Source organism: Perna viridis, chromosome 11 (genome assembly GCF_037379345.1).
Source record: "Perna viridis isolate PV_CMFRI_1.1 ecotype Kerala chromosome 11, ASM3737934v1, whole genome shotgun sequence".
Lineage (NCBI taxonomy): Eukaryota > Metazoa > Mollusca > Bivalvia > Mytilida > Mytilidae > Perna > Perna viridis.
The window spans coordinates 27,869,712-27,896,501 of record NC_142455.1 but is presented as its reverse complement, the minus strand read 5'-3'; the positions used below and the strand labels follow the sequence as shown (position 1 = coordinate 27,896,501).

General features: G+C 32.7%; 2 protein-coding genes across 2 annotated transcripts; both read left to right on the top strand.

The window, feature by feature from the left end:
• The first annotated feature begins 560 nt into the window (after window positions 1–560).
• On the top strand, window positions 561–4,560 carry LOC148603587 (uncharacterized). Its single transcript, XM_088551456.1, has 5 exons — window positions 561–582; window positions 880–1,512; window positions 2,235–2,387; window positions 3,177–3,275; window positions 4,106–4,560. Exons 1-5 carry the CDS (start codon window positions 561–563, stop codon window positions 4,558–4,560), a joined length of 1,362 nt encoding a protein of 453 aa, XP_088407582.1.
• A 1,451-nt stretch (window positions 4,561–6,011) lies between these two features.
• On the top strand, window positions 6,012–25,708 carry LOC148603586 (uncharacterized). Its single transcript, XM_088551455.1, has 22 exons — window positions 6,012–6,117; window positions 6,948–7,364; window positions 7,918–8,070; window positions 8,874–8,972; window positions 9,810–10,250; window positions 10,804–10,956; window positions 11,738–11,836; window positions 12,595–13,101; window positions 14,591–14,743; window positions 15,010–15,108; window positions 15,293–16,022; window positions 18,005–18,174; window positions 18,824–19,000; window positions 19,360–19,396; window positions 19,884–20,005; window positions 20,876–20,980; window positions 21,703–21,807; window positions 22,417–22,909; window positions 23,475–23,687; window positions 24,337–24,497; window positions 24,842–24,950; window positions 25,590–25,708. Exons 1-22 carry the CDS (start codon window positions 6,084–6,086, stop codon window positions 25,660–25,662), a joined length of 4,650 nt encoding a protein of 1,549 aa, XP_088407581.1. The 5' UTR covers window positions 6,012–6,083; the 3' UTR covers window positions 25,663–25,708.
• Window positions 25,709–26,790: the final 1,082 nt, after the last annotated feature.

Genomic DNA, 26,790 nt, shown 5'->3' with positions numbered 1-26,790 from the left:
TCTTGGGACATCGTATTCAATTACCTATTTACTTTCACTTTACAAACCGACTTCGTCACGTCACAGCTCAACCGATCATGGTGGCGCCAATAGGCGCGGGAAAGTCAAATTCCCTAATTATAAATCGCGATTGATTAGTTAAGAAAAGGAAGTTATTTTGTTTTAATTTAATTTTCATGAGCATTTAAAAGACTAGTTTCGATATTTATGACTTGCACAATAAGATAGTCTTCTCCTTTAATATATTGAATAAAATTATTCAAATCTCAGTGATATAAAATTTATTCATAAAGTTTATTTATGTCCTATTATTAATACTTCCGATCACTGAAATGATTTCTTTATCTTAACAGTGCTCGTTTGTCCAACAAATGAAGATGAGAAACATAAAGTGTGCCAAATTAAGGATGAAACATGCATGGTAGCCAACGTCACCGGTTATATATACTGTGGTAAGAATGATCGTTTTATGCTTATTCTAATGGAATGATAAAACTGTATGTGTATATTTCGGAAAAATTACAAACTTGAGCATTTAATAGCTTCTGAAGTTTAATAACATGCTTTCCATTCCTGTGGAAAGCATGTTAAGAATGGTAATAATTTTGTTTAGGATTTTTCTGTATTTATTTGTACTTTAGCTTTAAGATTCAACTAGTCTCTATTTGGCCGATTTGTAAGACGATTCTATATCATATATATACTTTGTTTGAATGAACCACGTGAGCGCTTAATGCTGCTGAGATCCTGTAGTTCCAAATTTGAATGTCATCTATTGTCTTGACAAGTCACATAGGTTAAGAAAACTTACCTAGAAAATATAGTAAACACTAAACCATGGTCAGATAAATTACTTTATTTATTACATTACTTTATTAGAGGGTGGAAGCAAAAGTAATGAAAACAATTCCAGTAGTAGCGATGACAAACCCAAAGATAGCAGCAGTGACAAATCGAAAAGTAGTGACAGTGGTACATCCAAAGATAGCAGCAGTGACAAATCGAAAAGTAGTGAAAGTGGTACATCCAAAGATAGCAGCAGTGACAAATCGAAAAGTAGCGATAGTGGTACATCCAAAGATAGCAGCAGTGATTCATCCAGAAGTAGTGATAAATCAAAAAGTGACAGTAGTGACTCATCTAAAAGTAGCAGTAGTGACAAATCGAAAAGTAGTGATAGTGGTACGTCAGAAGATAGCAGCAGTGATTCATCCAGAAGTAGTGATAAATCAAAAAGTGACAGTAATGACTCATCTAAAAGTAGCAGCAGGGACAAATCGAAAAGTAGCGGTAGTGAAACGTCAAAAAGTAGCAGTAGTGACACATCGGAAAGTGGAAGTAATAATAAGTCTAAAAGTAGCAGTAGTGACACATCGGAGAGTGGAAGTAATGATAAGTCTAAAAGTAGCAGTAGTGACACATCGGAAAGTGGAAGTAATGATAAGTCTAAAAGTAGCAGTAGTAGCAGTAACGACAAAACGAGTGGAGAAGATGACATACCGGAGGACAGTGGTAAAGATGCAATATACTCATTGTTTGGCATGATTTAAAATCTTTAAGGCCTTTATTATGTTACATTATGCAGACATAAGAAAAAAATAGTGTACATGATTGATTGACTGATTGATTGTTGGGGCTTAACGCCTGAGCAGCAATATTTCAGCTATATTTAGGCGATTAAGACTTTTACAACCAACTTACTAGTAGTAAGAAAAGAAAGACGTTTGATTTTTAAAAACTAAAATGCGTATTTATATATATATATATGTTACAACTGTCAAATCTGCGAAGCCCTTCAGGACCTTCTATAAGTTAACGTTATCTTCCCTATATCAAGTTGATCCGATGGAGCAGTGTAGCGAATAGAGTCGTCACATTCTGAGACGTTCTATATATATATATATATATATATATATATATATATATATAATATTGGTAAACTTTATTTCTCCACTCAAAAAATCGTAAGAGGATTTTTAGCATGCGTTAACGAACTTTACGTATCATTTTATAGCCTTAATTTTGCCAGGCAGAGTGGAGAAATAGTTCAAGTCAAGAATATACTAATGGAGATTCAGTTTCTCTCATGAAATCTGTAGAAAACATGGAAATGTAAAATTTCAGTAAACTTCTTGCAGAGACCGTCCGGTGGTTAAAATGCCCCATTCTGTTTCAATCACTGGCTAAGTATGGGAGGAAACATATATATCACCAAAACTACTTCTTTGTTTCAGTATGTCATCCTTCTAACGAACCTGATTGTCGAGGCAATGACGAGAAATGCGTTGATTTAGATGGGAAAAACTATGTTTGCAGATGTCAGGGACGAGATGAATCTTATAACTGTACAAATAAACGAACAAATGATACAGATAATGCCAATCGATGTAAGTGACGATAATTTAGAGTGAAACGTAAACGAATGCACCAACTTTTAGTAAGCTCCGAAAGACCCCAAAACAAAGATAAAATCCACTGCAACAGAATGCTGCCGTTATTCAAAATAAAACTTGAAAGAAATGTAACAACACAGACATATTAATAACCATATCGCTTAATTGTTGACACAAGCATGATATCTGCGTTGGATTTAACTCGACCTTCCTCTTTTTATATAAAGTCAAAATGAACAAAAACAGAAAACGAACACAACTAACACTGAATTCAGTTTGGAACGAGAATTCTAAACGCAAGATAATGTTTCAGTTTTCAGATTAAAATTAACAATCGAGACTTTAGCAATTTAATTTGACACGTAAAGCGGTGTAAGCCTCCATTGTCTTTTCGCTTAAAAGAGCTAACTTCACAATCACAATGTCCGTCTATCAAAAAACAAAAACAAACAAACAAAAAAAAAACAAAAACGAAAACAAAAACAAACCAAAAACAAAAATAAAACTGATCTGCATTTCTTTAAATCACACATAGAAGGAGGACTAAAATATTAACCGCCGTGTCAATGTTTTACACCACAAATTTCAAACTCTGAAGTTCATATTAGAGGTAAAAATTATGAATTTACTAAATATTTTTGCCTACATTAGAGTGTAAAATATACTCGATTGAAAAAATCTACTATACTCATTCTAGAATTTCGCTATGAAAGTTTTTCTTATTTATTTATGTTCTATTAGTTAATACTTGCGATCACTGAATTGATTTCTTTTTCTTAAAAGTTCTCGTTTGTCCAACAAATGATGATGAGAAAAATAAAGTTTGCCAAAATGAGGATGAAACATGCATGGTAGCAAACGTCACCGGTTTCATTTACTGTGGTAAGAATGATCGTTTTATGCTTATTTCTTAGGAAATAATAAAATTGTATGTGTGTATATTTCTGAACAATTACAAACTGGTGCAGTTAATAGCTGAAAAAGTTAAATGATCTGCTTTCCACTGGAATGGAAATGATTCTGTTTAAGACTTTTTCTGTATTTATTTGTACTTTTATTTAAATTATCATTTATATTCAAGTACTCCGTTTTTGCTCACCGAGCCACAGATTATGTGAGTAATACTGCCATCGCTTGGCATTTGTCGCCTATCGTATGATTACTTTTCTTTTAAAAACTTCTGCATTGAAACTACTCAGTGTATTATTATCAAGTCTACTAATCTGCGTACCTTGAAAATTGTGTCTATTTTATCACTATAGATCAGGCGTCAAACATGTCCACTCTTGATATTTTTAGTCCACAGGAGTTAACTGACCAATTTTTACATTTGTATCAAAAACTAAAAGAAAAACTAAAAATAAATGAGGCATTTCTTTAGCTTTGAGATCAACAAAAGTCTCTCTTTGGTCGAAGTTGTAAGGCGACTCTTTAATAAAGTGAAAAGTGAAAATGACTTTTTATGCAGTTTTTACCAGTATCTTGAAAAGTCCATTAGCTTAAAGTTGAATGACGACGTTTTGGTAGGTTATTGCTCTTGAAAGTCGAAAAATGAACCAAGTGAGCGCTTTAGACTGCGGGGAGCCTGTAGTTCCAATTTTGAATGTTATCTGTTATCTTTGCAAGTCACATGGGTTGAAAAACATGCCTCGAAAATATAGTAAACACTAAACAATGGTCAAGTGCATTGCTTTATTATATTACTTTATTAGAGGAAGGAAGCAAAAGTAATGAAAACAATGCCAGTAGCAGTGATGACACACCCAAAGATAGCAGCAGTGACAAATCGAAAAGTAGTGATACTGGTGCATCCAAAGATAGCAGCAGTGATTCATCCAGAAGTAGTGATAAATCAAAAAGTGAGAGTAGTGACTCATCTAAAAGTAGCAGTAGTGACAAATCGAGAAGTAGTGATAGTGGTACGTCAGAAGATAGCAGCAGTGATTCATCCAGAAGTAGTGATAAATCAAAAAGTGATAGTAATGACTCATCTAAAAGTAGCAACAAGGACAAATCGAAAAGTAGCGGTAGTGACACATCGGAAAGTGGAAGTAATGATAAGTCTAAAAGTAGCAGTAGTAGCAGTAACGACAAATCGAGTGGAGAAGATGACATACCGGAGGACAGTGGTAGTGATGTTGTATACTCATTGTTTGGCATGAATTGAAATCTTTAAGGCCTTTATTATGTTACATTATGCAGACATAAGAAAAAATAGTGTACATGATTGATTGATTGTTGGGGTTTAACGCCTGAGCAGCAATATTTCAGCTATATTTAGGCGATTATGACTATTACAGCCAACTTACTAGTAGTAAGAAAAGAAAGAATTTTGATTTTTAAAACTAAAATGTATATATAGGTTCTCCTTCAGTGAATATTGGTAAACATTATTTTTCCACTCAAAAAATCGTAAGAGGATTTTTAGCATGCGTTGACGAGCTTTACGTATCATTTTATAGTCTTACTTTTGCCAGGCAGAGTGGAGAAATAGTTCAAATCAAGGATATGTTGATGGAAATTCAGTTTCTCTCAAGAAATCTGTAGAAAACATGGAAATGTAAAATTTCAGTAAATTTCTTGCAGAGACCGTCCGGTGGTTAAAATGCCCCATTCTGTTTCAATCACTGGCTTAGTATGAGAGGAAAAATATATATCACCAAAAATTCTTCTCTCTTTCAGTATGTCATCCTTCTAACGAACCTGATTGTCGAGGCAATGACGAAAAATGCGTTGATTTAGATGGGGAAAACTATGTTTGCAGATGTCAGGGACGAGATGAATCTTACAACTGTACAAATAAACGAACAAATGATACAGATAATGCCAATCGATGTAAGTGACGATAATTTAGATTGAAACGTAAACGAATGCACCAACTTTTAGTAAGCTCCGAAAGACTTCGAAACAAAGATAAAATCCACCGCAACAGAATGCTGCCGTTATTCAAAATGAAACTTGAAAGAAATGTAACAACACAGACATATTAATAACCATATCGCTTAATTGTTGACACAAGCATGATATCTGCGTTGGATTTAACTCGACCTTCCTCTTTTTATATAAAGTCAAAATGAACAAAAACAGAAAACGAACACAACTAACACTGAATTCAGTTTGGAACGAGAATTCTAAACGCAAGATAATGTTTCAGTTTTCAGATTAAAATTAACAATCGAGACTTTAGCAATTTAATTTGACACGTAAAGCGGTGTAAGCCTCCATTGTCTTTTCGCTTAAAAGAGCTAACTTCACAATCACAATGTCCGTCTATCAAAAAACAAAAACAAACAAACAAAAAAAAAAACAAAAACGAAAACAAAAACAAACCAAAAACAAAAATAAAACTGATCTGCATTTCTTTAAATCACACATAGAAGGAGGACTAAAATATTAACCGCCGTGTCAATGTTTTACACCACAAATTTCAAACTCTGAAGTTCATATTAGAGGTAAAAATTATGAATTTACTAAATATTTTTGCCTACATTAGAGTGTAAAATATACTCGATTGAAAAAATCTACTATACTCATTCTAGAATTTCGCTATGAAAGTTTTTCTTATTTATTTATGTTCTATTAGTTAATACTTGCGATCACTGAATTGATTTCTTTTTCTTAAAAGTTCTCGTTTGTCCAACAAATGATGATGAGAAAAATAAAGTTTGCCAAAATGAGGATGAAACATGCATGGTAGCAAACGTCACCGGTTTCATTTACTGTGGTAAGAATGATCGTTTTATGCTTATTTCTTAGGAAATAATAAAATTGTATGTGTGTATATTTCTGAACAATTACAAACTGGTGCAGTTAATAGCTGAAAAAGTTAAATGATCTGCTTTCCACTGGAATGGAAATGATTCTGTTTAAGACTTTTTCTGTATTTATTTGTACTTTTATTTAAATTATCATTTATATTCAAGTACTCCGTTTTTGCTCACCGAGCCACAGATTATGTGAGTAATACTGCCATCGCTTGGCATTTGTCACCTATCGTATGATTACTTTTCTTTTAAAAACTTCTGCATTGAAACTACTCAGTGTATTATTATCAAGTCTACTAATCTGCGTACCTTGAAAATTGTGTCTATTTTATCACTATAGATCAGGCGTCAAACATGTCCACTCTTGATATTTTTAGTCCACAGGAGTTAACTGACCAATTTTTACATTTGTATCAAAAACTAAAAGAAAAACTAAAAATAAATGAGGCATTTCTTTAGCTTTGAGATCAACAAAAGTCTCTCTTTGGTCGAAGTTGTAAGGCGACTCTTTAATAAAGTGAAAAGTGAAAATGACTTTTTATGCAGTTTTTACCAGTATCTTGAAAAGTCCATTAGCTTAAAGTTGAATGACGACGTTTTGGTAGGTTATTGCTCTTGAAAGTCGAAAAATGAACCAAGTGAGCGCTTTAGACTGCGGGGAGCCTGTAGTTCCAATTTTGAATGTTATCTGTTATCTTTGCAAGTCACATGGGTTGAAAAACATGCCTCGAAAATATAGTAAACACTAAACAATGGTCAAGTGCATTGCTTTATTATATTACTTTATTAGAGGAAGGAAGCAAAAGTAATGAAAACAATGCCAGTAGCAGTGATGACACACCCAAAGATAGCAGCAGTGACAAATCGAAAAGTAGTGATACTGGTGCATCCAAAGATAGCAGCAGTGATTCATCCAGAAGTAGTGATAAATCAAAAAGTGAGAGTAGTGACTCATCTAAAAGTAGCAGTAGTGACAAATCGAGAAGTAGTGATAGTGGTACGTCAGAAGATAGCAGCAGTGATTCATCCAGAAGTAGTGATAAATCAAAAAGTGATAGTAATGACTCATCTAAAAGTAGCAACAAGGACAAATCGAAAAGTAGCGGTAGTGACACATCGGAAAGTGGAAGTAATGATAAGTCTAAAAGTAGCAGTAGTAGCAGTAACGACAAATCGAGTGGAGAAGATGACATACCGGAGGACAGTGGTAGTGATGTTGTATACTCATTGTTTGGCATGAATTGAAATCTTTAAGGCCTTTATTATGTTACATTATGCAGACATAAGAAAAAATAGTGTACATGATTGATTGATTGTTGGGGTTTAACGCCTGAGCAGCAATATTTCAGCTATATTTAGGCGATTATGACTATTACAGCCAACTTACTAGTAGTAAGAAAAGAAAGAATTTTGATTTTTAAAACTAAAATGTATATATAGGTTCTCCTTCAGTGAATATTGGTAAACATTATTTTTCCACTCAAAAAATCGTAAGAGGATTTTTAGCATGCGTTGACGAGCTTTACGTATCATTTTATAGTCTTACTTTTGCCAGGCAGAGTGGAGAAATAGTTCAAATCAAGGATATGTTGATGGAAATTCAGTTTCTCTCAAGAAATCTGTAGAAAACATGGAAATGTAAAATTTCAGTAAATTTCTTGCAGAGACCGTCCGGTGGTTAAAATGCCCCATTCTGTTTCAATCACTGGCTTAGTATGAGAGGAAAAATATATATCACCAAAAATTCTTCTCTCTTTCAGTATGTCATCCTTCTAACGAACCTGATTGTCGAGGCAATGACGAAAAATGCGTTGATTTAGATGGGGAAAACTATGTTTGCAGATGTCAGGGACGAGATGAATCTTACAACTGTACAAATAAACGAACAAATGATACAGATAATGCCAATCGATGTAAGTGACGATAATTTAGATTGAAACGTAAACGAATGCACCAACTTTTAGTAAGCTCCGAAAGACTTCGAAACAAAGATAAAATCCACCGCAACAGAATGCTGCCGTTATTCAAAATGAAACTTGAAAGAAATGTAACAACACAGACATATTAATAACCATATCGCTTAAATGTTGACACAAGCATGATATCTGCGTTGGGTTTTACTCGACCTTCCTCCTTTTATATAAAGTCAAAATGAACAAAAACAGAAAACGAACACAACTAACACTGAATTCAGTTTGGAACGAGAATTCTAAACGCAAGATAATGTTTCAGTTTTCAGATTAAAATTAACAATCGAGACTTTAGCAATTTAATTTGACACGTAAGGCGGTGTAAGCCTCCATTGTCTTTTCGCTTAAAAGAGCTAACTTCACAATCACAATGTCCGTCTATCAAAAAAAAAACAAACAAACAAACAAAAAAAAAAATTAAAACGAAAACAAAACGAAAATAAAAACAAGACAAAAATAAAAATAAAACTGATCTGCATTTCTTTAAATCACACATAGGAGGAGGACTAAAATATTAACCGCCGTTTCAATGTTTTACACCACAAATTTCAAACTCTGAAGTTCATATTAGAGGTAAAAATCATGAATTTACTAAATATTTTTGCCTACATTAGAGTGTAAAATATACTCGATTGAAAAAATCTACTATACTCATTCTAGAATTTCGCTATGAAAGTTTTTCTTATTTATTTATGTTCTATTAATTAATACTTGCGATCACTGAATTGATTTCTTTTTCTTAAAAGTGCTCGTTTGTCCAACAAATGATGATGAGAAAAATAAAGTTTGCCAAAATGAGGATGAAACATGCATGGTAGCAAACGTCACCGGTTTCATTTACTGTGGTAAGAATGATCGTTTTATGCTTATTTCTTAGGAAATAATAAAATTATGTGTGTGTATATTTCGAAACAATTACAAATTGGTGCAGTTAAAAGCTGAAAAAAGTTAAATGATCTGCTTTCCACTGGAATGGAAATGATTCTGTTTAAGACTTTTTCTGTATTTATTTGTACTTTTATTTAAATTATCACTTATATTCAAGTATTCCGTTTTTGCTCACCGAACCACAGATTATGTGAGTAATACTGCCATCACTTGGCATTTGTCGCCCATCGGATGATTACTTTTCTTTTAAAAACTTCTGCATTGAAACTACTCAGTGTATTATTATCAAGTATACTAATCTGCGTACCTTGAAAATTGTGTCTATTTTTTCACTATAGATCAGGCGTCAAACATGTCCACTCTTGATATTTTTAGTCCACAGGAGTTAACTGACCAATTTTCCCATTTGTATCAAAAACTAAAAGAAAAACTAAAAATAAATGAGGCATTTCTTTAGCTTTGAGATCAACAAAAGTCTCTCTTTGGTCGAAGTTGTAAGGCGACTCTTTAATAAAGTGAAAAGTGAAAAGTGAAAATGACTTTTTATGCAGTTTTGCCAGTATCTTGAAAAGTCCATTAGCTTAAAGTTGAATGACGACGTTTTGGTAGGTTATTGCTCTTGAAAGTCGAAAAATGAACCAAGTGAACGCTTTAGACTGCGGGGAGCCTGTAGTTCCAATTTTGAATGTTATCTGTTATCTTTGCAAGTCACATGGGTTGAAAAACATGCCTCGAAAATATAGTAAACACTAAACAATGGTCAAGTGCATTGCTTTATTATATTACTTTATTAGAGGAAGGAAGCAAAAGTAATGAAAACAATGCCAGTAGCAGTGATGACACACCCAAAGATAGCAGCAGTGACAAATCGAAAAGTAGTGATACTGGTGCATCCAAAGATAGCAGCAGTGATTCATCCAGAAGTAGTGATAAATCAAAAAGTGAGAGTAGTGACTCATCTAAAAGTAGCAGTAGTGACAAATCGAGAAGTAGTGATAGTGGTACGTCAGAAGATAGCAGCAGTGATTCATCCAGAAGTAGTGATAAATCAAAAAGTGATAGTAATGACTCATCTAAAAGTAGCAACAAGGACAAATCGAAAAGAAGAGGTAGTGAAACGTCAAAAAGTAGCAGTAGTGACACATCGGAAAGTGGAAGTAATGATAAGTCTAAAAGTAGCAGTAGTAGCAGTAACGACAAATCGAGTGGAGAAGATGACATACCGGAGGACAGTGGTAATGATATTGTATACTCATTGTTTGGCATGAATTGAAATCTTTAAGGCCTTTATTATGTTACATTATGCAGACATAAGAAAAAATAGTGTACATGATTGATTGATTGTTGGGGTTTAACGCCTGAGCAGCAATATTTCAGCTATATTTAGGCGATTATGACTATTACAGCCAACTTACTAGTAGTAAGAAAAGAAAGAATTTTGATTTTTAAAACTAAAATGTATATATAGGTTCTCCTTCAGTGAATATTGGTAAACATTATTTTTCCACTCAAAAAATCGTAAGAGGATTTTTAGCATGCGTTGACGAGCTTTACGTATCATTTTATAGTCTTACTTTTGCCAGGCAGAGTGGAGAAATAGTTCAAATCAAGAATTTGTTGGTGGAAATTCAGTTTCTCTCATGAAATCTGAAGAAAACATGGAAATATAAAATTTCAGTAAATTTCTTGCAGAGACCGTCCGGTGGTTAAAATGCCCCATTCTGTTTCAATCACTGGCTTAGTATGAGAGGAAAAATATATATCACCAAAAATTCTTCTCTCTTTCAGTATGTCATCCTTCTAACGAACCTGATTGTCGAGGCAATGACGAAAAATGCGTTGATTTAGATGGGGAAAACTATGTTTGCAGATGTCAGGGACGAGATGAATCTTACAACTGTACAAATAAACGAACAAATGATACAGATAATGCCAATCGATGTAAGTGACGATAATTTAGATTGAAACGTAAACGAATGCACCAACTTTTAGTAAACTCCGAAAGACCTCGAAACAAAGATAAAATCCACCGCAACAGAATGCTGCCTTATTCAAAATGAAACTTGAAAGAAATGTAACAACACAGACATATTAATAACCATATCGCTTAAATGTTGACACAAGCATGATATCTGCGTTGGGTTTTACTCGACCTTCCTCCTTTTTTTATAAAGTCAAAATGAACAAAACAGAAAACGAACACAACTAACACTGAATTCAGTTTGGAACGAGAATTCTAAACGCAAGATAATGTTTCAGTTTTCAGATTAAAATTAACAATCGAGACTTTAGCAATTTAACTTGACACGTAAGGTGGTGTGAGCCTCCATTGTCTTTTCGTTTAAAAGAGCTAACTTCACAATCACAATGTCCGTCTATCAAAAAAAAAAAAAAAAACAAACAAACAAAACGAAAATAAAAACAAAACAAAAATAAAAATAAAACTGATCTGCATTTCTTTAAATCACACATAGAAGGAGGACTAAAATATTAACCGTCGTGTCAATGTTTTACACCACAAATTTCAAACTCTGAAGTTCATATTAGAGGTAAAAATCATGAATTTACTAAGTATTTTTGCCTACATTAGAGTGTAAAATATACTCGATTGAAAAAATCTACTATACTCATTCTGGAATTTCGCTATGAAAGTTTTTCTTATTTATTTATGTTCTATTAATTAATACTTTCGATCACTGAATTGATTTCTTTTTCTTAAAAGTGCTCGTTTGTCCAACAAATGATGATGAGAAAAATAAAGTTTGCCAAAATGAGGATGAAACATGCATGGTAGCAAACATCACCGGTTTCATTTACTGTGGTAAGAATGATCGTTTTATGCTTATTTCTTAGGAAATAATAAAATTATGTTTGTGTATATTTCTGAACAATTACAAACTGGTGCAGTTGTACTTTTATTTAAATTATCATTTATATTCAAGTACTCCGTTTTTGCTCACCGAGCCACAGATAATGTGAGTAATACTGCCATCATTTGGCATTTGTCGTCTATCGTATGATTACTTTTCTTTTAAAAACTTCTGCATTGAAACTACTCAGTGTATTATTATCAAGTCTATTAATCTGTGTACCTTGAAAATTGTGTCTATTTTATCACTATAGATCAGGCGTCAAACATGTCCACTCTTGATATTTTTAGTCCACAGGAGTTAACTGACCAATTTTCCCATTTGTATCAAAAACTAAAAGAAAAACTAAAAATAAATGAGGCATTTCTTTAGCTTTGAGATCAACAAAAGTCTCTCTTTGGTCGAAGTTGTAAGGCGACTCTTTAATAAAGTGAAAAGTGAAAAGTGAAAATGACTTTTTATGCAGTTTTGCCAGTATCTTGAAAAGTCCATTAGCTTAAAGTTGAATGACGACGTTTTGGTAGGTTATTGCTCTTGAAAGTCGAAAAATGAACCAAGTGAGCGCTTTAGACTGCGGGGAGCCTGTAGTTCCAATTTTGAATGTTATCTGTTATCTTTGCAAGTCACATGGGTTGAAAAACATGCCTCGAAAATATAGTAAACACTAAACAATGGTCAAGTGCATTGCTTTATTATATTACTTTATTAGAGGAAGGAAGCAAAAGTAATGAAAACAATGCCAGTAGCAGTGATGACACACCCAAAGATAGCAGCAGTGACAAATCGAAAAGTAGTGATACTGGTGCATCCAAAGATAGCAGCAGTGATTCATCCAGAAGTAGTGATAAATCAAAAAGTGAGAGTAGTGACTCATCTAAAAGTAGCAGTAGTGACAAATCGAGAAGTAGCAGTAGTGACACATCGGAAAGTGGAAGTAATGATAAGTCTAAAGGAAGCAGTAGTAGCAGTAACGACAAATCGAAAAGTAGCAGTAGTGACACATCGGAAAGTGGAAGTAATGATAAGTCTAAAAGTAGCAGTAGCAGCAGTAACGACAAATCGAAAAGTAGCAGTAGTGACACATCGGAAAGTGGAAATAATGATAAGTCTAAAAGTAGTAGTAGTAGCAGTAACGACAAATCGAGTGGAGAAGATGACATACCGGAGGACAGTGGTAAGGGTGTTGTATATTTATTGTTTGTCATTGCTAAGAGAGGTAGGCTCCCGACCATATGTGAACACATTTTATACTTTGGGTTGGCAAACAGTTCTGTTCTGCCTTCACAGAACAGTAGATATTCAACAAATATTTGATCGTTTAAAGACATTTCAAATTCTGTCATGATTTGATTATCCTTTTTATGTTATGTAGTAAATATCTATGTTTAACATAACATCAGCAACTCGGCGGGTGTTTCTAGAAAAGCAGAGGACGCTTATCCTACCTGTGCACCTGGTCCATGCTCCCCGTTTTTAGTGGAATCCGAGTTGCTCATTTACTATAATTTTAGTTACTTTATGTTCTTTGTTGTGTATATCTGTTTTCCATGTCTGGTCTTTGTCCCTGGATTACATTCTTTTGATTACCGCTATAACCTTGGTTCCCTTGATTACTCTATCAGATAATTTATATATAATAAATAGAAATCCGTCGTTAACGTTAGTTCTGTTTATGCATTTTAAAACATGAAATGTCACTATGACAATTGTACGTTTTTTTAATACTTGCAAATTAAGAAATGTTCTTTCCAACCACCAAAGATATACGTATGGTGTCCAAGGCAAATTTGTAGCAAAACTTGAACAAAATTATATGCTAGTCTGAGCTGATGTTATTGCTAAGAGTTTTATACGTTGGTTATCACTCTCAGAATCTTCGTACAGTAAAACTGTTGAAAGAAGTATCATCTTTAACTTCCATCATTTTTTTCAAATGCTTAAATTTGAAATTACACTCTTGCATGGAATTATATAAAAAAATATAAAAAAAACAAAAAACAAATGGCCAGAGTTATAAGACGACACTGCTTTTACGATAATGAATTTAACATTTAAAAAAGTGCGAAAATCTGAAAAAGTGGTATAAGATATATCAACCTTATCCGACTACTGCCGGTGTGTCTGTTTTCTTATGTCAAACTACAGGTTTCTTAATTTGATTTTGGCTTTTATCTGGCGATTGAAAAAAACTGGCAATACGTTTGTTCTATTGATATTAACAATTCATGGCTTTTATCGAAATTGGATAATAATATAAAAAACCAAGATAAGTGTACATGATCATGTCCATTACAACTAAGTCAGTAAAAAGGAAAGAATATTGATTGTTTTAACTAAAATTTATAAATAGGTTCTCTTTGAGTTATTATTGGTTTGCAATATTTCTCTACTCAAGAAGTGGCAAAATAAAGGTTATTGAATATGCATATACGAGCTTTAGTGAGCATTTTATAGTCTAAATTTTACCAAGAAAATAGAGAAACAGTTCAAATGAAGAATAGGCTGACTTAGATTCAGTTTCTCCCATGAAATCGGTAGAAACATGGAGTTGTAAAATGGCAGAAAACCTCTCATAAAACCGTAAAAAAAGTTGATAAAATAAACATCAAAAAATGGTTAAAAAGTCAAGTGCGTTTTTAATTACCAGTTTAGCATTTGAGGGAACAATATATATATATCACTTAATAATCTTCTATTTTTTTCAGTTTGTCATCCTTCTAACGAGCCAGATTGTCGAGGCGATGACGAGAAATGTATTGATTTGGATGGAGATAACTATGTTTGCAGATGTAAAGGACAAGATGAATCTTACAATTGTACAAATAAACGAACGAATGATACAGATAATGGCAATCGATGTAAGTGATAAGTTTAAGACTTTATGCTACAATATCGATGTTAGTTAAATGATTCTAGACCCATTTACATTTTTTCGTGTTTCTTGTATTCATTTGCTAAATCGTCACACAACGATTCTCCAACATTTAAGGAAAAATATTTGGTTTTTTTTTTTGCATTTCCAATTAAGAATGTGATCCCATCTTAATTTATCTTCATTGAAGGTTGACTTCTTATATTTATTATTTGTTTAAAAAGCTAATTGGTTTTCTTTTTTTCTTAAAAGTGCTTGTTTGTCCAACAAATGAGGAAGAGCTGCAGAAAGTTTGCAGAGATAAGGATGAAACATGCATGGTAGCAAACGCCACAGGTTTTATATACTGTGGTAAGAATGATATTTTTATGACAACACGGTTCACATACAAGTTATGTTACTCAGAGTATAAAAATAAATTGATATAAAGAGCAACTAACGAATAAAAATGTTTATTTTATCAACTGTTTTTGGTAAACAAAATGTTATGTTTGTGAATAAATTTAGACCTTAATCAATTGTTTTTATATCCCAGAAGGAGGCGACAAAGGCAGTAGCAATGGGAATAGAAGTGGTAGCAACGATGATCAAAGCAGTCACAGTCACGGACATGGTAGTAGTAGCAGTCACAGTCCCATACATGATAGCAGCAGTCACAGTCACATACATGGCAGCACCAGTCACAGTCACGGACTTGGTAGTAGCAGTCACAGTCACGGGCATGGCAGCAGTAGTAGTCAAAGTCACGGAGATGGTAGTAGCGGTCACAGTCACGGACATAGTAGTAGCAGTCACAGTCACAAACATGGCAGCACCAGTCACAGTCACGGACTTAGTAGTAGAGGTCGCAGTCACGGTCATGGTAGTAGCAGTCACAGTCACGGACATGGCAGTAGTAGCAGTCACAGTCACGGACATAGTAGTAGCAGTCACAGTCACAAACATGGCAGCATTAGTCACAGTCACGGACTTGGTAGTAGCACTCACAGTCACGGACATGGCAGCAGTAGCAGTCACATTCATGGACGTAGTAGTAGCAGTCACAGTCATGGGCATGGCAGCAGTAGTAGTAGTAGTAGTAGTAGTCAAGGAAGTCACAGTTACGGACATGGTGGTCATGGTCTCGATGGATATGGAAGTGAAAGCTATCATCCAGAACATCGTGACTATAAGTACAGTTCGCATCATGGCGAATACGGCTCTACATATTATGATGTTGATAAGGTTGATCTGAATGATACTTTTATAAACTCGAGTTTTATTGGGTGAGTAATTTGTTGTCATCAATGAATTTACTTACAGCATTAAACGGCCCAAGTAACAGAGATTTTAAAAGCAAGTGCTATGTGAGTATAAAATGGTTTCGCTCATTAGTTCGAGACAGCTCCATCTCTAAACCAATTTTTGTTTTGTTTATTTCTTAAAATTTTTACGTTACTTAACGAGTAAATAAAAGAAAAAACATTTTTAAATTTGAATCCTCGTACGTGCACAGTTTTCCTAGTGATTAACTGAGCCAGTTTTTGGCTAGCTATGTGTCCTCTCATCCAACTCCAGAAAGTTTGTTTCCGAAATTACAACCCCATTCGTCCTTTTTGAAAGCCCCTTCTGGTAAAGTAATCTTAGTAAAAATACGATTGTTACGTCCTGATTACCACATGGTGTCTCATTGTCCATATTCAGAACCTATTGATACTTCTGAAATATTTGAAGATTCTTACTTTTAACGTCTTTAGATATACTCGCTTTTAATAGAATGAATATATTTTGAAATCATTTAAAATGGTTTATTCCATATTTTAAAGATCTTACAACTTGCATAAGTATACTTATAGACTGTAATTGTATTTCTATTTCTCAGTTCAAGAACTGTTAAAACATTTATATGTTAAGAGTATACCAGCACTGAATTACTTAGGACAATTGTAATATGTTTTCATATGTATTTTTTTCAAAAAAACATATGGAAGTATTTGTTTAGGATCACTGGAAACATTTGTTTAGGACCACTATTGAAACATTTGTTTAGGACCACTATTGAAACATTTGTTTAGGATCAGTATTGAAACATTTGTTTAGGATCACTATGGAAACATTTGTTTAGGACCACTATGGAAACATTTGTTTAGGATCACTATTGAAGCATTTGTTTAGGATCACTATGGAAACATTTGTTTAGGACCACTATGGAAACATATGTTTAGGACCACTATGGAAACATTTGTTTAGGATCACTATGGAAACATATGTTTAGGACCACTATTGAAACATTTGTTTAGGATCACTATGGAAACATATGTTTAGGATTACTATTGAAACATTTGTTTAGGATTACTATTGAAACATTTGTTTAGGATCACTATTGAAGCATTTGTTTAGGATCACTATGGAAACATTTGTTTAGGACCACTATGGAAACATTTGTTTAGGATCACTATGGAAACATATGTTTAGGACCACTATTGAAACATTTGTTTAGGATCACTATGGAAACATATGTTTAGGATTACTATTGAAACATTTGTTTAGGATTACTATTGAAACATTTGTTTAGGATTACTAGTGATACATATGTTTAGGATCATTAATGAAATATATGTTTAGGATCACTGATGAAATATATGCATTTTGCCTGAAGAAAAAAGTTTTCCGACATCTTATCAAGATCGTGATATTTTGATATGTTAAGGAGATAGACCTAAAGTAAGGAACACAACTTTTACAAATCACCATTTCACATCTATCTCGTGTAAGCATCAAAGTAGCTTGGACGGATTCCATTCTTTTTCAAAGAAAAGCCGAAAAGCTTTGGTTAAATTCAATTTGATACAAACATATCACTGTTTCAAGATTTATGTCCCTTATTATAGGTTTACCTCTTTAAGACATATAGAAGACATAATCACTACATGATTTTTAATTAATAATTTTTTCATAAATATATTTATTAGTCCTAAACTTATAAACATATATTTTTCAAAACATTAAAAACATATGCTGCAACTTTTCTTCTGATCAACATATATCTTCTTCAAATTATGTTTTAAGTACGTTTTTTAATCTGTTTACATGGATCGTGCCCCTGTTTAATATGAAACAACATTGCTTTTCAGTCTATGTTTTTTTTTGTATATTAAATTGATTTTTTATTGAATTTTGTGCCTCTGTGTTTCTTAGGTTTGTTCTTGTCTATCTAACTGATATAGGTTTTTACTGCAATTACAGTTTATTTGAAACTTTTTTTCAGAACGTATGAAGCAACAACTATCATTAGGACTTGTGATAATGAGATGATCAAATGCAATCTTTCATACCCCTATAGACTATACGGTGGGTTATGTAACAATTTGGATAATCCTTTATGGGGAGCGGCTTTTACAGCACAAATGAGAATGCTTGATGCCGTGTTTGACAAAGGTATGGAAAGTAGTTTTTGTTGATCTCCATTTGTAATAGGAGCGGTACAATTGCTGATTGGCGTTATTAAAGTCGGGATTAAATGATAAATTTTACAATTAATTAACTCATCTCCCTTTGATTCTTCTTATATTAATGAATCAAATTGCATATACTACATAAATTACCTTTGTATAAAGACATTTTTTCTTAGATTTAAGAACTAAACATTCCTCGAGCTCGAACACACCATATCCTAGAGAATGTTAGAAAATCATGCCGAGGAAATCTTTCTAAGTATGATGTGTAATTCTATCGGTCATGTGAGCAATTGTTTTTAATGTTAATTTTGTTTTGTTTGACAAAAAGAAAACCACATGATATTATGTATTTGTATAAAAAAGAGAAGGATTATGAATGAAATGGTTTACTTGTTTTATACAATAGTTGATATTTTCATTCGTTTCCAGTATAATGTGTGATCTAAACCTGACAATAATCATACTGGTGCGTCTGAACTTATTTCGAAATAATTTTGTTGAGCAAAAACTGCCTATTCACATGTCGTTTTCCCTTTGTGTATATTTTGGTTTCTACATTGTTGCATTCTAATCAGGGTTCATTTAATACACCTATATATTCTTCTGAGTATATTTACCTTTCTTAACAGGAACAAACCTGAGCTTGAATAAACCAAGGGAATATGGGTTGAAAAGTCCTCGACTTCTCAGTAACGAACTGTTTGATGCGTCTTATAACCAACACTTCTCAAAAAGACACACGTTGACCATGGTTTGGTTCGGTCAGTTGCTTTCCCACGACATGGCATTAACAACACAACACAAAGGTTTGTTTTACAGTTCATACTATGGTAAATTGAAGAGATATACTTCTTTTACCTTGATAATTGCCTTTCATCTGATAACACGCATCAATAGTTAACTGGACGATGCAATAGACTTATATTCACAATACTGGTAAATGATTATTGTTAATAATATACAATACCATATTTGTTATACAATAACATACAATAGCATAGTGGTTTTTGCTATTTGTTGTATGATTTGCTTCCGTTCTTAATAAGGTAGAGGCTCACGACTCAGTGAAGTGAAAGTCATTAAATATTTGCATTTTCATGCATTCATGTTGGAAAAAAGCATTATGAATATTGTTAAGAATTGTTTTATTTTATTAACATTGTAGAGCCCGGAAACTGCTGTAACGAAACAATGCATGATAAGTAAGTTTGATTTTTACTGTCAATAACTGATTTGACTATCATGTTACCCCTTTGGGTTCTACCAGGGTAGATAAAAGCGCCGACTCAACATTCGATCTAACTTATATTGTAGAATTGTACTATAAAACAAAAAGGTTTGTTACGACATCTTTCCCTTTAGAATTATAAATAGTGCTTCATTCTTTTAAAGCTCGGTTATAGATTTGCAATTTTATGTTGCGACGTTTAACCATGAAAAAAAATGTTATTTAGTTAAAATTATATCAATTATCAGCGGTCAAGACCCTACTTAATGTTGTATAACTATTAACGCTGATTTCAAGACTAAACAAAATGCAATAAAAAATAATTAATCAAAATACAGCCTATGCTATTCAAGTTCCAACTGTTACAGGACTTAACTTTGATTCAGAGAAAGCCAATGCATCATATTGAATGAAAATTATACTAATGATTAATATCTACATTTTGTTATCTTATTTTTCAGTCCAAATTGTTTGCCCATTGTTATTCCCAAAAGTGATTATTACTATACAGAGCAGTGTATGCATTTAACTCGGTCAAAAACTACCGACAAAGGATGCTTGCCTGATTCTTCTAACACAGAAGGTGATTAAAATCTAATTGAAAGTAATATGAAAATCATATAGAATATTTGGCAAGAGTAATTTTATTTCTATCCGTGCAAGGAAACGATTTTGTAGGTCTATGACTGTCTTATTACTATACAGAGCAGTGTATGCATTTAACTCGGTCAAAAACTACCGACAAAGGATGCTTGCCTGATTCTTCTAACGCAGAAGGTGATTAAAATCTAATTGAAAGTAATATGAACATCATATAGAATATTTGGCAAGAGTAATTCTATTTCTATCCGTGCAAGGAAACGATTTTGTAGGTCTATGACTGTCTTGTAAGTTCATGGACCATTTTGACAAACTTTGTTATATAAGGTTAAAAGAATTGACTTGAAGTTATAATGTCACTCAGTAGTATCAGGGCTGTCGTTGCCTCAATCGGCTAGCACAACAAAGATTGTCTGTATAATATAAACGAAATGTTCAAACATTTTATTATAATATATTTGCGCCAATAAACAGAAAGTATTTGTGAAAATGAGGTGTAAATATACATTTCAATCTGTGTGCTCTTAGCAGATAATTAACACGGAAAATCCAACAGTTTATGTTGTATTTAGTGTCGTGTACAGAGTTATCTCCCTTAACTTGAACTCTACATTACATTCGATATAATTTGTATCTCCTAAGAGCATGGGTTATATGAAAAACCACATGTTTATTTCTGTTAACTATAACATTTTAACAAAATATAAAAAAAAATATATATATAGGCTTTTCAATCATGTATCGCATTTTGCATGTTTATTAGCTGGAGTGCTACTAAATCACATGAAGTTGGTAAATTAATTTTTTTTTAAAGGTCTCTTTGAAACATTTGCCTTCATCCCTCTATTTTTAGACAATTACGCAGAGATTGAAAACCAACAAAGCAGTTACATTGATTTGTCTAACATTTACGGGCGCACCGAAGCAGAAGCAAACGCCTTAAGAAACAATAGTGGAGGTAAGGTACTGCTTACTGGAGTATATGATGTTATGCATGGGTTCTCAATAACCCAAACAATACGAAATTTATTCAACATGATCTATGGTGAAATTTGTTTATCCTAAACAAAATTTTAATTTCACGTGTTCAATGGATCCTTTAACAAAATAAGTCTCAAAGGTCATCTTATTCAAAATTTGTACTTTAAGTTATGATAGTCACAAGACGCTTTATTGTGAGCAATGGATGTATATGATAATGAATTACGTATACCTGATGTTTTGGGAGGTTGAAGTAATTTTTGGAATTTGTAAACTGCTAAATTTTCTTACTTTTATAATATGACGATGTTATCTAGTTATTGCAAATACTGCAATAATTATATAATATTTTTGTCTCAGTTCAAATCTAGAAAAAAAAGAAAGCTCAATAAACGTGCTTTATTGAATTCTATTCACTTTTAGGAAGACTATGTGTAAAGGAGGGTACTATTCGCAAGACGCTTTACCATGAGCACAGTATATTTAAATTGCGTATACCTGATGTTTTGGGGAGATGATGTTATTTCCAAAAATTTGTAAACTGCTAAATTTTCTGACTCTTTTAATGCGACGTTATGCGTTTAATGCAAATACTGCAATTTCTCAAAAATTAAATTATCTTGCATCAGTTCAAATTAGCGAAAGCTAAAATATTCATGTATGGTTTAGGAAACTTTATTGAATTTTATTCACTTTCAGGTAGACTTAAAATAAAAGAGGGCGCTGATGGAATGTCTTTATTACCAGAAAATTCTCATAAAGCTTGCCCAATGAGCAAGCCTGATGCATATTGCCAGTTATCAGGTTTGTATTTGCTAACAAGATTTACCAGATGATACAGAATTATTTGGAGATTGTTTCCAACATCACTGTTCTAAACCATTGATGACTTTGGAAATTGAGTTTTTAGGTGGAAGTATGCAAACTAGTTTGTACAGTATCCTTCTGGCAATTAATGGTCTCTAAGTTTATACAAAAATATTTTGTATAATAATTAGTTTGTATTTCAATTAAACCGTGCCATATGCACTAATGGCTTAACAGAAAAGAAATTACTACAAGTAAACATTTAAACAAAACAAAAAGAAAAAAAGTTAATTCATAAAATTTCAACTGTCATTTGGTAGCACGTGCATTCAAAATGCAGGTTGTCATTTGTAGGATTCCTGACGCAGTAATACAAAAAACCTTAAAGTTGTTATTCCGTGCTTGCAACAAAGTATATAGGAAATAAAAAGTGAATAGTAGACGTTACGACATAACATATCAAAGCAATCGTTTTCTTGATACAGTAGAACTAAATATTGGTCGGTACAGCGACCAAAAGTGCGGTTTGAACTATCTGTTTTGTAATCGTAAAACAATATTTTAAGTGGGTATTAACTGTAATAAAGTCATTATTTGATCTTCAAGGTGATCCTCGTGTAGACGATATTCCTTATCTTGGTGCTTCCCATCTTCTTTGGGTAAGAACACACAACTGGATTGCAGATAATTTGGCTGTGATAAATCCTGACTGGGATGATGAGACTATTTACCAGAACGCAAGAAAAATACTCATTGCTTTGTTTCAAAATATTGTTTTTAAAGAATATTTACCAGAACTATTTGGACCTTACCTGTACGCAAACAACATGTTGACGATCAATGAAACTGGATTCCAGGATGACTATGACGCAGAATCTAATGGCGGAATTTATAACGAGGTAGTAGCCGCCCCCATGCGTCATGGTCATTCAATGGTTGTTCCACACCAGGCTTATCTTATGCCAAGTCACTGTCTTATGGATTGGTATACGGCGGTGGAAACATTCTCTTCATCTCAATTTCTGTACGCTCATGGTGGAAAGAATCTATCTGAATATGCACGATGGATGTCTTGGGATAAAGCAATGAAAATGGACAGGTAGATTTATGATAACATAAATCGTTGCAGTCGACTGCTGTTAATTTTTGTCATTTTAATACAACTGCATTTTGAATAATACATTTCAATGAAATTTAAAGTTGAATCCAAATGATTATCAAGATTTACCTCCAAAAGATTTGCTGCCCGTGACTTTTTCCCGTTGGCGGAACTAATTTTAATTCCCCTTTTTCCATTTATACCATTTGTTTGAATCGAAAGTTATTTTCCATTTTTCATTATAAGTATTGAATAGAATGATATTTTTGCAATAAAAAACATATGTCACGCAGGCAAACTAGATGTAACGAAATACATGCATTGCCTCAATGTTAGGTTTGCCTCCAGTTTGATTTTTTATGATTAATATATGTAAGCACGGGGATTTCATATTTCATTTAGTATACAAAATGTTTAAGTAACAAAAAGCTGAAGAAACAATAATATATTATTGGTTACAAATACTTACACAACACTAAACGCAATAACAAATACAAACGATATTACTTTATTTGCCTGTAAAGCATACCTTATATTTTCAAAAAAAGATTATATCTTATCTAAGGTACATTGAAGACGAATACAGAAATTTCCTGTTCTACAAAGATGGGCGTGGAGACGATTTGGGTGCACGTAATATTCAGAGAGGACGAGATCATGGTATAGCTACATACAATCAATTCCGGGAATTCTGTGGCTTCAAGCCCGTTTCATTTGACGATTATATAATGGAGGATCATGATTATGAAACATCTAGTGCAATTAGACAATTATATTCGTAAGTTTGAATGGATCAATACGGAGTTTAGACAGAGTCGAGAGTCGTGTCTTCATATCTAGTACTTCTTAGCTCCCGATGAAAACAAAGATTTGGCCTCCTTTTCTGTGTTTTATTCTATTTATTTATTTATATTTAATATGTATTTATTACCCTTTTACCTTTCAAATGATGTTTTTCATTTATCTATTTTAATGAAATTACTTTTCTTGGATTTGATGTCAATCTATAATCTGTTATGACCAAAATTTATCCATGTGATTGATTTTTTTTTCTGATGTATGGCAATCGAAGGTTTAAAAATTACTATTGTACAACAAAATTTGCATGGGTGAATATAAGGTGCGACCTAGTTCAGTAGGAGCATACATAACGAATTAAACCTTTGTTTATCTTTGTCTGATTATTGATATGATCTAATGCTATATTGAAGTAAATCCATTTTTTGTCCTAAACGATAATCTATAAACTTTGTTGATCATATCAGTTTGTAACTATAAATATTTAGTGGCAGTTGATAAAAGTGGTTTAAAGTGGTTAAATTAATTCCCGTATGCCTTAGTTTCATTCGCTGTACTAGTTTCATAGGGTAGAAATAAATAATCGACGGCAAGGTTAGGAATTTGGTGACAGTTCTAATTTTTTGTAGATCTGCAGATGATATTGATTTGTTCGTTGGTGGGTTAGCAGAAAAACCACGCGGAGGTTCTATCTTAGGACCCACTTTTACCTGTATGCTCATCAAACAGTTCAAGAAAATAAGAATTAGTGATAGGTTCTGGTACGAACGAAACAGCATGTTTTCATTGGGTGAGTAAAAATTCATTTTTTTAGTACAGTAAAGCCTGCAAAATAATAAAAGAAGAAAACTTAACAGTAAACCGAAATAGATTCTACAAACTAATAGAAAGACAAAAATCACGCATGAATCTTGAAATAAATGACATTACAGCTACCATGGAAAGAAATATTGAACACAGTTTATCTCAAATGAAATAGCTATGTCGATTACATGAAATATAAAGTATTTCAAGGTAATGTTAAAAAGTCCCTTTTTAATAGTTGCTGCATCAAAATGTAAACGATATTAAATTTATTTCCGATACTCATATTTAGACTTTGGATTAATTTGGCATGATTTTGTTATCCAACAGATCAGCTTAATAATATTAAAAGTGTGGTATTGTCAAAACTGGTGTGTGAAGCATACGACTTACCTACGGTACAGTCAAACATGTTCCAACGTGGGCATTTACATAATAAGTAAGTTAATAGTCTCGTGTTCATATTTTAAAAAGTAACCTCTCATCAGCACATTAAAACCTAATTAAATTAAGGATCTACTTTATGCAATACTGGGAATGAAGCCTCTGTGTTTTAGGGGTTTTGATATTATTAGTATACAAATTTCAGTAAAAAATATTTGACAAAATTAGAAAGCAATTTCACATACACTTTAACAACATAACGTTTTAGTTCATAACTGCATTATTCTAAATAGAAAGTCTGAAACCACATTTTATGGGCATAACATGTTATATGATGATATAATTTATATTGGCAAGCTTGTTATCGATTATCTGTAATATGTAGCATAGAAAGATACCTGAAAAGGACAGTTAAGGTAAATCAGAAGAAATTGCTTAAGTGGCCAGTATCATATACACAATTTCAAAAGGCAAAGTAAAATTTAGAACGCTCAATTATGTGACAAACAATCGATATTTTTCGTTTAATAAAATCGATGGTCGCAGAAGTTGTGTCCGCTTGAATTGGATTTTTAAGTAAGATTTTTATATTTGTTTGTTATTCAGTATTAGAATCATCGAATTGTTTAATTTCATTGGTTAAAAATGACTGTAATCTTAGAGTAGCTGTGGTCATATTTTGCTTCTTTTACAGATATAACCATCTGGTTAACTGCACTGATCTTCCGAATTTGGACTTTGGTTTGTGGAGCGTACCTCTTCCATAATTATATACAAATTGTCATTTTTAAGATATAAATGATCACAAAATTTTATGCGTTTTTTTTTTCTTATTTTATATTGTTGATTTGCAAGTACACAGATAAACATGAAGAAAACCACAAAGTTCTTTGATTTGAGCTAGCAGGCACGTTTTGTACTGCAAAATATTTGTTAATTAGTCCGTCGTGTACATTTTATAACATATCACATGAAAACTGTATAAAAAGATTCTCTTGAACGTAACATGAATTTCTTTTAAGAGCATGTTATTTTACTAACAAAATTGGTTCATTGAATAACATACTGATCAAGCTGAATGGAAATGGAACTGTCACATACAGTGGTCCCTACAAACTGAAGACATCACAAATATTGCTTTTATAAAGATACAAAAACAACAATCTAAAAATAATTTATGAAAATTTATAAAAAAAAATAAAAGCTGCTCTTCGTGTGTTGCAAGGAGTAACCTCTCAACAACAATAAGAACAACGTCTACTCGGTCACTACTATTGTACGATTTTTATAGCTTTTTGGTAAAATTCTCTCAATTATACCCATATGTCCTTCCTTACTGTCACTGAACACGTGTGGACTATTGGACAATGTTTTCCATATCATCTATGTAAACTAAATACAAATAAAATGTTATCATACTTCATTCTAATATGCCGTCCTTCAAAGGCTTTGAGACGACCACAACTGTGGTTGCTATATGAACAGCACGCGACTTCTTTGGTGTGGTTTGTGTGTAAATTACTGCCCACCTTAATCATGTAAGCAAGCACACATAACATTCCGATGTGTATCAGCTGTTTTCACTTATTTCAGTACCACGAATAAACATCATATTTAATAAGAATATTAAACGTTATGTTTTAGAAAAGTTATATTATATTCCGTAAAAATCACTTACACACATACACGGTTGCACTTGCCACGTGCCGCTTGCGCCCTTATGTATGAAAACATACGTAACAATCGTCACTGAATGAAACATTGCACCTTTCCATGTGATATAATACAAACAACTATTGGCATATCAAAATGCATTTTTCTGTTCTATTATAATTGTTTTCTTAATAGAAAGAAGTTTTCTGAAATGAACATTTATATTATTATTATATACAACT

Coding starts and splice junctions, on each gene's coding strand:
- LOC148603587 (XM_088551456.1), top strand. CDS start 561: ATGCTTTCCATTCCTGTGGAAA. Junction 2,388..3,176: donor TACAGATAATGCCAATCGAT/GTAAGTGACGAT, acceptor TTTTCTTAAAAG/TTCTCGTTTGTCCAACAAAT. Junction 3,276..4,105: donor CACCGGTTTCATTTACTGTG/GTAAGAATGATC, acceptor TTACTTTATTAG/AGGAAGGAAGCAAAAGTAAT.
- LOC148603586 (XM_088551455.1), top strand. CDS start 6,084: ATGGTAGCAAACGTCACCGGTTTCATTTACTGTG. Junction 8,973..9,809: donor CACCGGTTTCATTTACTGTG/GTAAGAATGATC, acceptor TTACTTTATTAG/AGGAAGGAAGCAAAAGTAAT. Junction 20,981..21,702: donor CTTAAGAAACAATAGTGGAG/GTAAGGTACTGC, acceptor ATTCACTTTCAG/GTAGACTTAAAATAAAAGAG.